This window comes from Pholcus phalangioides, unplaced genomic scaffold (assembly GCF_987345545.1).
Source record: "Pholcus phalangioides strain wild (caught in Gottingen) unplaced genomic scaffold, Ppha-v1.0 ptg000041l_1, whole genome shotgun sequence".
NCBI classification, from domain to species: domain Eukaryota; kingdom Metazoa; phylum Arthropoda; class Arachnida; order Araneae; family Pholcidae; genus Pholcus; species Pholcus phalangioides.
The window spans coordinates 1,295,743-1,310,418 of NW_028301627.1; the positions used below are offsets into that span (position 1 = coordinate 1,295,743).

General features: G+C 36.8%; 1 protein-coding gene across 7 annotated transcripts in view; it reads left to right on the forward strand.

Annotated features, from left to right (window-relative positions):
* The window catches only part of LOC149065030 (CCR4-NOT transcription complex subunit 3-like), a 75,029-nt gene extending 61,936 nt beyond the window's left edge, over nucleotides 1-13,093 (forward strand). For 3 of the 7 annotated variants that reach the window (XM_089254551.1, XM_089254546.1, XM_089254548.1), the window contains 3 exons: nucleotides 2,679-2,808; nucleotides 7,950-8,075; nucleotides 11,318-13,093. In XM_089254551.1, the coding sequence (XP_089110677.1) occupies nucleotides 2,679-2,808; nucleotides 7,950-8,075; nucleotides 11,318-11,416 (355 nt within the window). In that variant the 3' untranslated portion in view covers nucleotides 11,417-13,093. Of the gene's footprint in view, nucleotides 1-2,678; nucleotides 2,818-7,949; nucleotides 8,076-11,317 lie in introns of all 7 variants that reach the window. The other 4 variants (XM_089254549.1, XM_089254550.1, XM_089254547.1 and 1 more) reach the window with 4 other exon arrangements.
* The last annotated feature ends 1,583 nt before the right edge of the window (nucleotides 13,094-14,676 follow it).

The window sequence follows — 14,676 nt, forward strand, 5'->3', positions numbered from 1 at the left end:
AAACAGTACGTAATCGGCTTCATGAGGGAGGGCTCTATGCACGTAGGCCAATGGTCTACATTCCGTTGACCCCACGCCATCGTGCGGCCCGAAGAAGATGGGCTGCTGAACATCGAGATTGGGAGCAATATGATTGGAGCCAAGTGCTGTTTACAGACGAGTCCCGATTCAGTCTGGAGTGTGACACCCGACGTGTTCTGGTATGAAGGGACAGGGGCACTCAAAATAACCCCGCATTCGTTCGTGAAAGGTCACAATACAGACGAGCTGGTTGGATGGTATGGGGTGGAATCAGCATAGGCAGACGTACGGAGCTGCATATCGTTCGGAATGGCACTTTGACGGCCCGAAGGTATGCAGATGAGATACTGCGACCTCATGTCATCCCTTACGCTGGAGCCATCGGAGATTCCTTTGTTTTCCAGGATGATAATGCCCGACCGCATAGAGCTCGTCTGGTGGAGAGCATGCTTGAAGCTGAAACAATACAGTGTATGGAATGGCCATCGTGCTCTCCTGACCTGAATCCAATCGAGCATGTCTCGGACGACGCATTGCTGCGCGACCAAGGTCGCCTGTTACTGTCCGAGACTTGCAGATTGCAATTCTTGAGGAGTGGAACGGTATTCCCCAAAGTCTGATCGATAACCTCATCGCATCCATGGCAAACAGGTGTGCAGCAGTCTTAGCTGTTCGAGGAGACCACACGCCCTATTAAAACTCATGCATCATGTCTAAACAGTACTTTTTTTTATTGTTTACATGTAACCAAATTGTTGCCCTAAATCATCTTTTCATGTTTTTTCTATATTTTCAAAGAATTAAAGCTTAATTCCAAATTTTTTTACGTCTTTTTTCTGTATTGCGCATTGATACGCGTGTACTATCCATTGTATGCCAATACGTGGCTGTCTCGCACGGTTTTCTTCACTTTTTTGCTTGCTCCCCTAATTGTTTTGAGCAGTGTAGATACATTTAAGTTGGCTGCAGCTAGCAGTGTCTTATTCAGGGAATACAAAAGAAGGTTCTGTGTAAAGACAAAATGTTGTTCATTGTGTCGACAAAATTGGCTATTATTACATGGACAGTACATGAGCATGTCTTGTTGTTAAGTGAGGCACAATTATAAAAATTATGAATAATTGGGAGACTTTGAAAAAAAAGAATTGTTGGGTTTATCATGCTGTAAAATTTTATCATGTATTGAAAGAAACATTAGTACAGCTATTATTTGATGAACCCAACGTTACCTTATTTGTTGGAAAATGTTTTCGAATTTAAATACCAGACTGGTTGTACTGTACAGTAACTAAACAGGTTACACTTTAAAATGCTCAACAGTATTCTACAGCATCGATACCAATGCTGCCAATTTACCCTGAAGCCTTCCGATTTCTTTAGGGTTATTACAATCTTCCAGTCTGAAACCAGATAGTTCAGATTTTTCCATGTCCAGAAAGTTCACCTCTAGAAAATTCAGTTACAATTCACCGAATGGAAAATTCATTGCTGGGAAAATTCTTCCAAAGCAGTTCAACATGAGTGAATGAACAATCGAGTGAGTGAGCAAATGAGTCATTGAGTGAAAAAATCAGTGAGTGAGGGGGAGAATGAGCAAATGAGTGAGCGAGAGAACTAATGAGTTTGTGAGTGAGCTTTCTTTGTAACTCACTTGGCCATTCCTTGCTCACTGAATCATGCCGAACTGCTATCAGTGAATTTTCTATCAATGAATTTTTCTTGTGATGAATTTCATAGTGGCGAATTGTTGATGAGGGAATTTTCCATAAATCAATTTTTGATATCTTTATAGAAAAATCATCAATTTTGCTTCGTTTTGATGAAAATTTTTCTAAAGAAAAGACTCTTTCAGTCCCTCCAATCCACTTCCTCTGCTCATTATCAAGACCAACAGAATAAACAATGATTTGTAGTATATTTTATGATGATCTCGTCTGCTGGGAGGTGGCGTTGATGTTTTCAGTGAGGGTTTCTGAGACTGCGACCTCCAGTTGCATTCATAATTTGGGAAGGTACGAAATCGCATAAGTGATGGAAACTTGCTTGCATCTGGTTATTCAGGTTCAGTCCTTGCAATCCCAGGCTGAGAATGTTTTCTCAGAAATACATGTGAAATTAGGGTTTCGAGTATGAGAAATCTGTAATTGTTGCTAAATAAAAATGGTGCCAAAAGTGGATAGCTGTCAATTATTGAAAAAATTTAAGATGCAGATTAAAATACTGCAGATTTTTGTCTGGGAATCGGCACCTATGCTGTAATAACCATGTTCTAAATTTTGTAACCAATTTAAAACTGTAAAATGGAAAAAAAGTTAATTTGTTCATTTTATCAATGTTGAAATGAATGGAAAGGTTGTGGGGGGGGGGGGGGGTAATATGGTACTTGGAGCACGTTAGACCCAGTTTTTGAAGGAGAGGTCTTAAAGGCTAAAAGGCAGACATCAGTATAAGTTTTACTTCAATACTAATGTGGTAGGGGACAAAATGAGGGTTAAACTCGTACCGACAACCCTTTGGTTATTCAAACTCTCCTTCAATCGATGATAACCATAAAAATCTGATAAATATTTTATCTACAATTTTGTGTCCACATTTAGATTCAGTAGAAATTAAGTTTTTCGCTTTTGTTAATCTGTTTTTTTGTTTTGCTGTTTCAGGAACTTTTTACCCAGGAGCCCGTTTCCTGTACCTGAATACTATCCCCAATATTTACCACATTGTGATTCAATAGAGTTCTTTCAGCGCTTGTCAACTGAAACATTGTTTTTTATCTTCTATTACATGGAGGTCAGTCTGGTCAGTTTGTATTTCCTTTTTTTTATTTTCTCTACATTTAAAACATTTTTGTATGTGTAAAAAATAAATTGATATACTTATAGCTGCCAAATCTCCCGGATTTCCCTGGAGGCTCCCGAATTTCTATTCCATCTCTCGGCCCCCAAAAAATTCTTATATTTCACGAATTTTTCAGTGATTGGGAAAAAATCATTACTCTTGGAGGAGGGGGGAGAATTGTTCCAAAATAATTTAAAAATATTTTTGTGATTGAGGAGGGGAGGGGGGAAGAGAGAATTCACCAAACAGCCACCATGAATTCTTGTTGACATCCAAAATTGGCTAGATGACTTGCATCTGCTTTGACCATATGCAGAGCCACAACTATGTCAGCCACCGTGTAATGTTAAAGACCAGTTAAAGGGTGAATTCTGTACCCATCCTCTGGTCCAGCATATGGGGCACCTGAACCAACTGCTCCTCCCTATTTGCAGCCCTGACCATATGTTCCATTGTATCCATATAACTTGTTTCGGGCCCGATGACAATTTTTTTGTTGGCGAGATTTAATTTGAGAGTACAGTAGTAATGATAGGTAATAACCTACTGGTTGGCAATGATTGGAAACTTGGCTTTAATAGGCGATGGTTTGCATGATGTTATGTTTTTTTTTTTTGCAAAGGGGAAAAATCCCTACAATGTTTTGAAAAATCCCTTTTATATTTATTTTGGCACAGAATTTGGATCCACACGAAACCTCCCTAATTCTCATTCTCAAAAATTGGCGGCTATGATACACTTCACAAGTATTTATGGGCTGCAAATATATTATTTCCAAAGTATTCATAGAAGTTCCTAACTTCTGGAGTTGAAAAAACTATTCATCAGAACTTATGTCATAGCTGCCAAGTCTCCCGATTTCTACTCCATCTCCCAGTCTTCTGAATAATTCTCATTTCTCCTGAATTTCGGCCTTGATTGTAAAAAATCCCTAATTTTAGGGAAAAATTATTCCTAAAGAATTTACTTGGACGAAAGACATGCTTTTGTTTTTAATCCTCCAAAATGATGTTACAAGCATAATGTGAATTGTCACCATTTCATCAAATAACAAAGAACGTATTTCATTTTCGGGGAGGGGGTTTCAGCAATGTGAGACTAGGCCTGAGTTAGGTTTTGCTATCCATGTATGGCCCCACTCAGTGCACACAAGCCCTAAGGAAAGAGGATTCGTTGGTTTTCTAGTTTAATGGTCTAGGGCGCTCACCTGGCAAGTGAGATGACGTGGGTTCGATCCCTCTTAAGACCAGTTTACTTTCTTGGATTTATCTTCGCATCAGCCTGCTGTCAAAACCTTCGTAGTAATAGCGGAGAGTAACATCACACACACATCTTCGGATAAGCTAAAAGACCTCATTTGTCAACACTTATCAAAATTGCAAGATGCAATAGATATGCAGTTTCCATCTCTTTCCACTGAGAATTTCGTCTGGGTTGTCTCACCATTTTATTTCGCACAGTACGAAGGAAATAGATTTCACTGCTTGCAAACGATATGAATTAATTGGTCTGCGCCGATTCCACACTCAAAGGTGAGTTCACTAAGAGTGGGGCATCGGTGGCTGCTTTTTTAGCTTGGACTGAGAGAGGAGTATCCTAATCCAATGAAGAAAGCAATTAATGCACTAATGCTCTTTTCAACATCATATATATATGCGAGCAAGCCTTCTCCGCTATAGTGACAATAAAATACAAAGCAATAAATAGACTGGTACTATAAAACCGTACATGTATCTCATATAAATTCCTCTAACGAATCGGTACATACTGGAATGCGGGTGTATGTGTCGTGAAACTAGCGTGAAGTTTGTTTCTGTGTAGTGGTGCCATCTGTCAGGAAATAGACTACTAATATTTAATTGTACATGCACCTCGTACACATTACTCTACGGAATTTCTAATGAATCAGTACATGTCGGAATGAGTATTCTGAGTGTATGTGTGGTCCTAACGTATTTATGTTGTTGAGTTGCGCTTGTTTTGTGTTCATGCTGCCATCTGTCTTTCATTTGCTGAAGTAAAGATGGAAATGCTTGAATTTGAATTGAGAGACTTTTTCAAATGAGAGCCTGGCTTGCATTCACACCTCAAAGCTGGAAGGAAAACCGCAGAAAACCAACTTCAGCTGACCACCACTGTGCTTTCAACGGGGTTCGAACCTGGATCCTCAGGACAAGAGTCCAGTACGATGTCCACATGACCGTACAGCGGGCAGGAAATAGACTGCAAGACCTTGATGACAATTTATGTGTTTCGTAGTCAAGTGTAATGCCTAATTTCAAGTATCTGTGCTCTAAGCATGAATCACGATTCACATAATGTGAAGTTACAAACCATTATAAAGGCATATAAATTAATACACACACATACTATTATATGTATACAGTATTATAGAAGTGACAAACCATTGTAAAAGCATATACATGTCTAAAACACATTGGTAGAGAACCAGGGTAACCTTAGTAAACATTCCCAAAGTGATTGTTGAGGCAGAGAAACCATTATTACACAACAGTTTTCACCCATTTCGGGCATTTGCCCAGCTCTGACAAACTTTTAAAGTAGCCTATATATCGTTCAAGTCTGGTTTCCATTTGGTATATATGCAAATTTGGTGACGATGGATCTAAAATTGTAAATTTGTATAGAGCGCACACGCACAGAAAATCAATTTTATATACAGTAAAACTTTGATTGACTATCACTTGTTTAACCATTAGTTTCTGTTAATTGTCATCATCTAAAAGAATACGGAAAAAAAACCCCATGTTTTAAGGTCCAAAAAGATCGGATCACTGCTATGGTGTGAGCAAATGCCATCGGCAATCATACATTACCACTGCTTGTAATTTGTAAATCCAGAAACCATGTGATTGCAAAAATTTAAATACGAATGCATTGCCTGTAAACTATTATGCCCAAAAAAAGTGCTTGGACGAACTAAACAATTTTTTCGGAATTTTACCGCATCTTTTTCATACTCAAATTAGAGTTCATATGGCCGAAAAGTAGTTTTTGCAGTAAGCACTGCTGTTAATGGACAATACCTTGACACACTCCTCTTGTGAACACAAAAGTCATGATGGCAAAATAACATGCCTCTTTCTCCCAGCGAATACTACTCCACTTATCCAGCCTATGGACCAGGGCATAACTGAAAATACGAAGCGATGTTACAGAAAAGCTTTTATCTAAGACTTGCTTTCATCTCATGGTGTCATGATTGTCAAAGAATTTTGAAAGAGGTACAACATAAAGGATGCTATTTTCAATATTGTCATTGCTTGGGCTGACCTTATATTGAAATTTATATTGATCATTTTTTGTGCAAAATTAAATACAATGCGTATGTATTATTCAATTTTTTAAAGAATTTTAATTTGATTTTCTTCCCAAACTTGCAGTGAAATCACGTTACTCTACATATGTATTAAGAGATTTCTGTTATCCACATCACAGCCCTGGTCCGGACGGTGATGGTTAATCAAAGTTTTGCTGTATATAGATTGTTGTTGAAACATTGTAACAATAAATGTATCAAAAAACTGGAAAAAAAAATCAGTAAAACCTGTCTTTAACGAAACCTGTATTAAGCGGAAACCTGTCTTCAATGGAGAAAAATCGTAGTCCCGTAATTTTAATGCTAAAATACACATTAAAAAACCTGGATTGAACAGAACCTGTTTAACTTGGAAACCGAAAGGAAAATTGTATTCTCGTAATGGAAAACTTCATGCAAACACTACGAATTAGTTTGGGAAACTAATATATATATCGGCCAAGGGAGTTGCACAAAATGTTGAAGTGCCCTACCAAAATTTTTTCTGAAATCTCTGCTTTCCAATGGGAGTTCTGAATCATCCACTCCTACATTAGCAAAATCTGTTTCTGTACTTGATGCTGTGATTTTAATAAGCCATATGTAGTGTTGGGAATAGTACGAGTTTAGGTATGTAATCCTTCTGGTCACCTCCAGATGGCGTAACTTGTCCGTTCCATGACTTTTCGTTTGTGTCTTTTCCCTTATATGTATGAGTGCGTTCTGTTTGTTCGACGCTGACGCATGTCTCGCTTGTATATTACGTAAATAAAATCTTTTCCTACGACATTTGCTCTCCCAATGAAAAGCTATTTTGGCCCCGACATGTAGTAAGGCAGTTTCTTCCTGAAATTGTTACAAAATCTTTTAGAAAAGCAGGTTTTTCTACAGGAGAAATCAGTGCAAAGGTTGAATTTCCAAATGATATAAGCAAGACTTACAAAATTGCATGCAAGCTGCTTTCTGTAATCGCAGTATTGAGGATTGCGTAAATACAGACGACAACGTATGAACTTAAGCTGACACGACAAATACAGATGCTCTAATTCAGCGGTTCTCAACCTCTATCTACTCTGGAGTCCTTTTTAGTATAAAATTTCTATAGCTGACCCCCCCCCCCCCCCCCGTTGCTGATGTAATACTTGAATGACCCCTTACTGAAAGTCAGGCAGCAAAGGATGTGAACTGCATACAGCAAACTACATACCAGAAATCACTGGGAAAAATGAAAATTTATTTAAAAAACTATTTTTAATTTTTTACGCACTATTCGGGGATGCAAATAGTTAGTGTATGTAATTGAGTGTATATAGTGTAATGTAAAAGTAAATGCAATATGTATGTATGTGTGTGTGTATATATATTTTAATAAATGTATCGTATCAAGTGATACATTTTTAATAATAAATAATTGCTTTTTAATTACTTATTAATTAATAATTACTTTATTTTTAAATTATTCACTTTATTTTCAATTAATTTATTTTTATTTCATTTCAATTTTTTTGAGATTGTTACATAATTTTACACATTACGTCAATTGAACCTGTATCAAGTGGAAACCTGCGTTCAATGGAAAAAAATCTTGGTCTCTTCCAATTCCATTGAAGACAGGTTTTACTGTATAACTATTTTATGTAATACAGTGATACCTTGGCTTACCAATTTTTTTGGCTAACAAAAATTTTTCGCGGGTTTTTCGGTGTTGAGTAACAATTGTATTTTCAATTACCATCATGTCCTAATTTTTCTCCCCAATTCTTTCCTCTACCAGGGGTCTAAAGCACAATACTTAGCGGCAAAGGCATTGAAAAAGCAGTCATGGAGGTTTCACACTAAGTACATGATGTGGTTCCAGCGGCACGAAGAACCAAAAACAATAACAGATGAGTACGAACAGGTAAAGAAACTCGAATAACAAGTTCACTTTTTTCACTGATTGAGCTGCATAATTTCTTTCTCTGGAATTAAGTTTCATCATGTATTTATTTTTCTGAAGTTTTACTGTGCCAAAATATTTAAAATGGTTTTTCACCCACTTATCTATAATGCAGTGCATCATAAAAGTTTAGGCACAATGCTAGTTTTAAGTTATTTAATTTAAACTGCGAGGCTTCACATATTTAGTGTAGAAATCCTGCTGTGCAAATGAACGACACGTAACAGAAACAAAACAGAAATCTTGAAAATTTGCTATATTATGGCAAAAACAATGAAAATTCATGCCGTAAAAGTTTAATCACAAATTTTAAATAATCTGTTTTAGAAATCGGGTAAATAATTCCAGCAACTTATATGGTTGCGATAGCTTTTTATAACATCAAACACACAATTTTTTATTGAAGTTACAAAGCTGTGTAGCAATTCTGGACAAATCAAACCATGTTTTCTCAATTGCTTTTTTTAGTAGTGAAACCAAAAAAATTGACACCATTGTCATACACAACATGTGTAAAGGTGCCACATAAGTTTTCTCTGGGGTTGAAGTCTGGACAATCTAGAACAGAGACATTTTTGGCTCTGAACCACTTTTTTGTTGACTTTGTGATGTGGGTGGAAGCTAAAAAAGTCCAGCTTGAACCACCTGGTATTTCTCCAAATGATTATAAATAGCTTTCAAGTGTTTCTTGGTAAATTTCTTAATTTTGGCCACCATTTAAAGTCATCCTTCAGGTCTTAGGACATAAAGTAAGATCTGACCATCGTAACCAAATGCTCTCCATACCATTATCGATCTTCCACCTTTCTACCTACTGAATAAAGTTCTTGGATCAATACGAATATATATGAATAACTGCATGTGTGTGTGTGTGTGAGCCATCTATAAATTCTACTTTTCATCACTGAAGAGTATGCAGCCATTCAACTGAATATAATGTATGGTCTCGAGTCCAGTCCGATTGCGTTTGCTTATGGTGGGGTTTCAAAAAGATTACGCAAATCATTTTGCTCTTTTTCAAAATGCAGACTAAGTAAATTCATCTACAAACAGTTCCTCTCAAAATATTCTGTCCTGTTTTACTTCATCAGCAGAGGGATTTTGTTGCAAAGCCAGTCTTTGTATTTTTCTTTTGCCACATACACTGGTCAATCAGGGTCCTCTAGGTATCATTTTGGGTTTATATTTCTCGTCACGTGCTAGCACTCAATTGATGTCTAATTTAGATTGATGTAATTCAATAGAAATTTGAGGAACAGATTCACCCTGTGACTTCAGAGCCCATACAAGGCACAACAGTCAAAATGCCCCATGAGGTGGCTGAAAAAAAAGATGTCCATAGCAAATATGGATGTAATTTCTAAAATGCAGCAACCAAATTAAAAAAACAATTATAAAAACTGAATACATGATGAAATATTATACAATGCCCATAAAGAATACCTATGGTTGTCTAATTCTAAGTATTGATAGCTTCTCGATTTACCCCAACATGTTTATCATATTTTTTTTAATGTGTCAATTGTGTTCGAATTTACTACTCCCCGGGGGTAAGCTATTCCATTTATTAACAACCCTATTAGAGAAAAATTCCCTGCGACACCATAACCTAGAATTGTCCCTTACCAATCAATACTGGTGTCCCCTTGTCGAAGCAGTTTATTGATGAAGTGTTAATAATTCATGGTTCATTTTGTCCATCCTGTCAAAACTTTTAAACACTTCAATGATATCCTTCCGACATCTGCGCTCTTCCAATCTAATCATTAAAAAATTCAGTCTTCATAACTCAAGCCCCTGTGTGCCAACACAGACACACGTCACTCTTCTCTGCACCCCTTCAAACTAGTCTGTGTCCCTCCATAGGTATGGTCTCCAAAACCTTGCAGAATACTCCAGTCCAAGATGAGCCAAGCCTCAGAAAAGCAAAAGAACGACTTTAGGAAAACGCAAAGAGACCTTTTTGAAAATGAAACTGAACATTTCATTAGCTTTTTTGATCACTGCTGAACAATGTTCAGAAAACCTAAGCCACTTATCAATTAGAATTCCCAAATTGTTGACCCTAGTTGCATAAGGTATAGTGATACCATTCAGCCCATAAGAGAAATGTGGGTTGTTCAAACTGAATTGATCAACCATGCACTTGTCAACACTAAACATCATAGGTATGGATGTTTTGGCCACTCCATTCATTTGGCCATGCTCCAATCCTGTTTAAGTTGGTCTGGAGCAGCTCCCTATTGCTTTGATTCCCGACTATCCCCATTAGCTTCTCATAATCTGCAAATTTGCCCATCAATACCCTGATCGAGTTTTATCAATAAAAAGTATGGGGCCAAGGACACTTCCTTGAGGGATTCCACTTTTGACGCCTGTCCAATCAGAGACTTCTCCATTCACCATAACCCATAATGACCTATCGATTCTATCCAATTCAGCAAATTTCCCCCAATCCCGTGTAAACATTTGAAGAGTTTACCATGTTGGAACCAATAGAATGCCTTCTGCAAATCAAGATAAACAACAGTGATGGTTTTTTTTAGCATTTTTCCTAAAGTCTTAGTTATGTCATAACAGCAAAGGAGGTTGGCTACACAAAACGTCCCCTTCCTGAACCCATGCTGGTTTTCTGACAATACATTATTCTTACCTATTCACTTCACCATGGTCCATTGAATGACATACAAAGATAGAGACATAATAGCCAGAACCAGACTATGCATCAAGTTTTTAGTTGATAATCTCAAGATAAAAATCGAAATACCCAGAATTGTAGGTAATGGTGAATAATATCAAAACTTTTTTTTTTATTCTTGCATGCTGGAAATCATCAACTATCCAAAAATCAACAAACTGGTTGTCTCAATTTTTAACCAGCATGACTCACCATGTGCGGGAATACAGTATTAATGTAGGCTAGGAACAAAGTATGAAAAATAATTTTTTATCTCTAATTTCATAAATTTATTGTATTTTTGAATATCGAAAAATTGGGCTAAATAATGTGTTTAAAAAAAAACAGAATCGGGAAATTTCAACATCCTGAAGAAAGTGGTTGATTATAAAAAATGGGACGAGAAAATTAAGAACAGTCAAAATGACCTGTTCTGTACTTCTAGTGTTGAATGGAATGGTTTAATAAATGTTGTAAATCAAAATTTTGCTTGATTAGTTTCAATGTTTAAATTTTTCTCTTCCAGGGCACATATATCTATTTTGACTACGAAAAATGGGGCCAAAGGAAGAAGGAAGGATTCACGTTCGAGTACAGGTACTTAGAGGACAGAGACCTGAACTGAGGTAGTACTTCCAGTCACTGAGAGACGAAAAAGGGGGCGTAAATAGGAACAATCATCGAGTGATCATTAGGAAAACAAAAAGAAAATACGAGATTGCTCTTGCTTAAAACATTGCGAGAATCGTGTATATGATATCATCAGATGATATACGGGATTGCCAAGTGATGGTACTGTCTTTTCTCTTGCTAAATAAAACTGCCTTCACGTTTCTGCCTTCGTTCATCCATGAGGCGATTTGTGTTCAGATTAAAAAAAACTTTTCTTTTTCTCCCCAAATGATTTTAATCAATATTGTTACTAGAAATTTTTGTACAGAGAGAATTTTTTTGTTTTTCCCCCCCTTAAAAAGGAAGTCATTTCTCCCGATGGTTGTATATTATAGGCATGAAGCCGTCCACCAGTAAATAAAACAGTCGTGCAAAAAAAAGAAAATTTCTTAACAAGTGAGATGAGCTTATTTGCGGCAGTTTGTCTTTCAGAAAAAGATGAAGCAAGAATTTCTTTCTTTGTGAATTTTTTCTAATAGGGGAAATAACATTACTTGCATCGTCTTTTTCCTTGAGCCGCAGTTGCTGTCTTCACAGTTTTTCCCCCCCGTTTCTTAAATTTCATCTTCAGACCAATGAGTGTCAGTTCTCCTTGAAAAGTTCAATGTGAAGCGAACAAATATATTTACATTGCGAAGTTTTTCTCTAAATTTTTCAAATTAAGAGTTTGTTCCTGTTTTTTTTCTGATATCGGATCCATTGGGTATAGAAGAAAGCCAAGAGAAATTAATAAAAACTGAATTCGAAAAACGTTCGGTTCTGATAAAAAATTTAATTCGTTCAAAATAAACTTGAAATCTCATAACTAGTCTTGTCGTAATCGAGAAAACTAATTTTAAAAGACATAATCAAAGACCTTTTAACCTGCAATGTATATTCAAATATGCAATAGCGCATATGATAATACACCAGGCAAACAGAAATAAGGAAATTTTAATATTATATGATTTAGCTGGTTATATATATGTATTTGTTGTGTTCATTGTTTCAACGAATAAGACATTTTCAGGCTAGGGTGGGGGGCTGTCGTGACTTTGGATATGGGCACAACATTCCTCCTACACCAGAGATAGTGGCATCATCAGAAGATCAAAACTGTCATTGCAGGCCTTGACGGACTGCATTATCAAAAAGAAAAAGAAGAAACTACTAGATCGACCCAGCAGAGTTGAACTTGAGAGATTTGGTTGTTTAACATGCATCCACAACTATCCCTCTCTGGTTGGCAGTAGGGGTTTTTTTCTTCATTTTAATATTTGTCTCGGAACACAGAAGGTCTCTCGTTCTTCAAGGCAGGGGTTACGGGTTTGACTTAACTTTATCGTCTCTATTCTCTTGCTATAGTAGTTGCGGGTGGATGAAGATTTCTGTTGCTTTTCTGTGTAATCTGGGAGAAAAAATATTTTTTTTATCGGGTGAAACCTCAGTTATGTTGAATTTGATTGAATGGAATGGTCAGTTAGTGAGGGCTTGCTCTGCAACTGCAGACTTGCCTAATGTTTTTTTTTTTAATTTTGGTTGTTTAGTTGTATCTATGTGGGCTTCACCGCATATGTGAAGTATCCTATAGGCCATAGTTTCCCAAACTTTTTTTATTCCATTCCCCCCCCCCTCAATTCAAGTTAACCCATAAGATCCTATGTTAAATCTAACTTCTATTCCCCCCCCCCCCCCACAAGACCATTTTATTGCCCTCTTTGGATCACACTGTAGGCTCTTGCAGTCATCAAAAGGTCGCAATGGTTTTCAGCTGATTGAAGGACTAGGCAATTTTTTCTTGTCTGCTTGAACACTGCCGTATTGTTGTCTCTTTGTCAGTAATGCAGGGAAATGTATTTGTTCCCTGCATCACTGAAAGAATGCGGGACACTGTTAAAGACATGAAACAATGTGGCAATATTCAAGCCAACAAGAAACATTTGCCAAGCCCTTCGTTCAGTCAGCTGAAGACCACAGCAACCTTCTGATGACAGCAGAAACCCACGAGACAGTGTTTCTTAATTGTTTTGTTGGCCCATGACCAATTTTTTCTTGATGAAAAGAAAAAATTCTGTACATGGTCTCTCGGAATTCCTCGGATAGAGAATAGCGAATCTCTTCTGGCTCCGTGCAGGGACATCATATAAATCCCTGGACAAGCATTAATTTTGAGGGGGCATACTTAGCTGGAAGTAACAACTTATATACAGTTCAGAAAAAAATTTTAAGATAGTTTTTCGAAAATTACTTCAAGACAGAAAAGTGAGAATGCATTGATTTAGTACAGTAAATGCAGGGATTTTCTTCTTCTTAAAGATACAGAGTTTTTCAGGAAAGAAAACGTTTGACCTTATTTACATTTTACGGTTGAGCATCTTTTGCCAAAGCTAATGACCATCTAATGAAATTCAACGAAACTGGGGTTTTATCTGGGAGCACTATTCTTTCCCCTCCCCACCTGATTATATCGGGAAAGGCAATAGAAATTTTCAACCACTCCAACAAGAGAGAACAGTCAATGTCAAGTAGGACTTAGACTTCCTGCCTTGAGGAACAAGAGACCCTCTCAGTTCTGGGGTCAACATCAGAATGAACAACAGAACCAATTAAATGACTGTTACCATTCGATCAAAGCCGACAATAACAGTTTTTATTCTGTTCTTTATGCTGTTGTCATCTCACATCTCTCGATAATGCTAACTGCCTCTTAGCCGGAGAATGTCTTACTCGTTCATTGTGCGATTTATATTGTGAGCGATAAGAATTCGCTCTTTTTGAATATGTTGTAAGGTTTTCTGTGTATTTATATGACCTCATATTCAGTTATGGTTATATACAGAAGAGTTTTAAGGAGACCCGTTTGCAGAATTATGACATCTCATTGATTTTTAATGAAATTTAAGGTATCGTAACACTTATACAAAAAAAAGACTGGAATAGCTGTTATATTTTATTATTTCTTTCTCATTTCCAATGACTTCTAACGTTTGAATTTGTGTAATAACAAAGTGATTGATATTTGCTGTAATACTCATCAATGGCCGCCATTGAAACAATCACTTTCTCATCTATATTCTTCTCGAGCTTTATTTTCTTTATTGTAAAATGGCATCTGGGAGAGAAAAAATAATAATGTCGGGAGGATTTTTATATGTAAATTCAGATACGTTGGCAACGCACAAACGAGAAATAAAATGGCAAGATTTGTGCATCCAGTCCTTACTTTTTTGTACA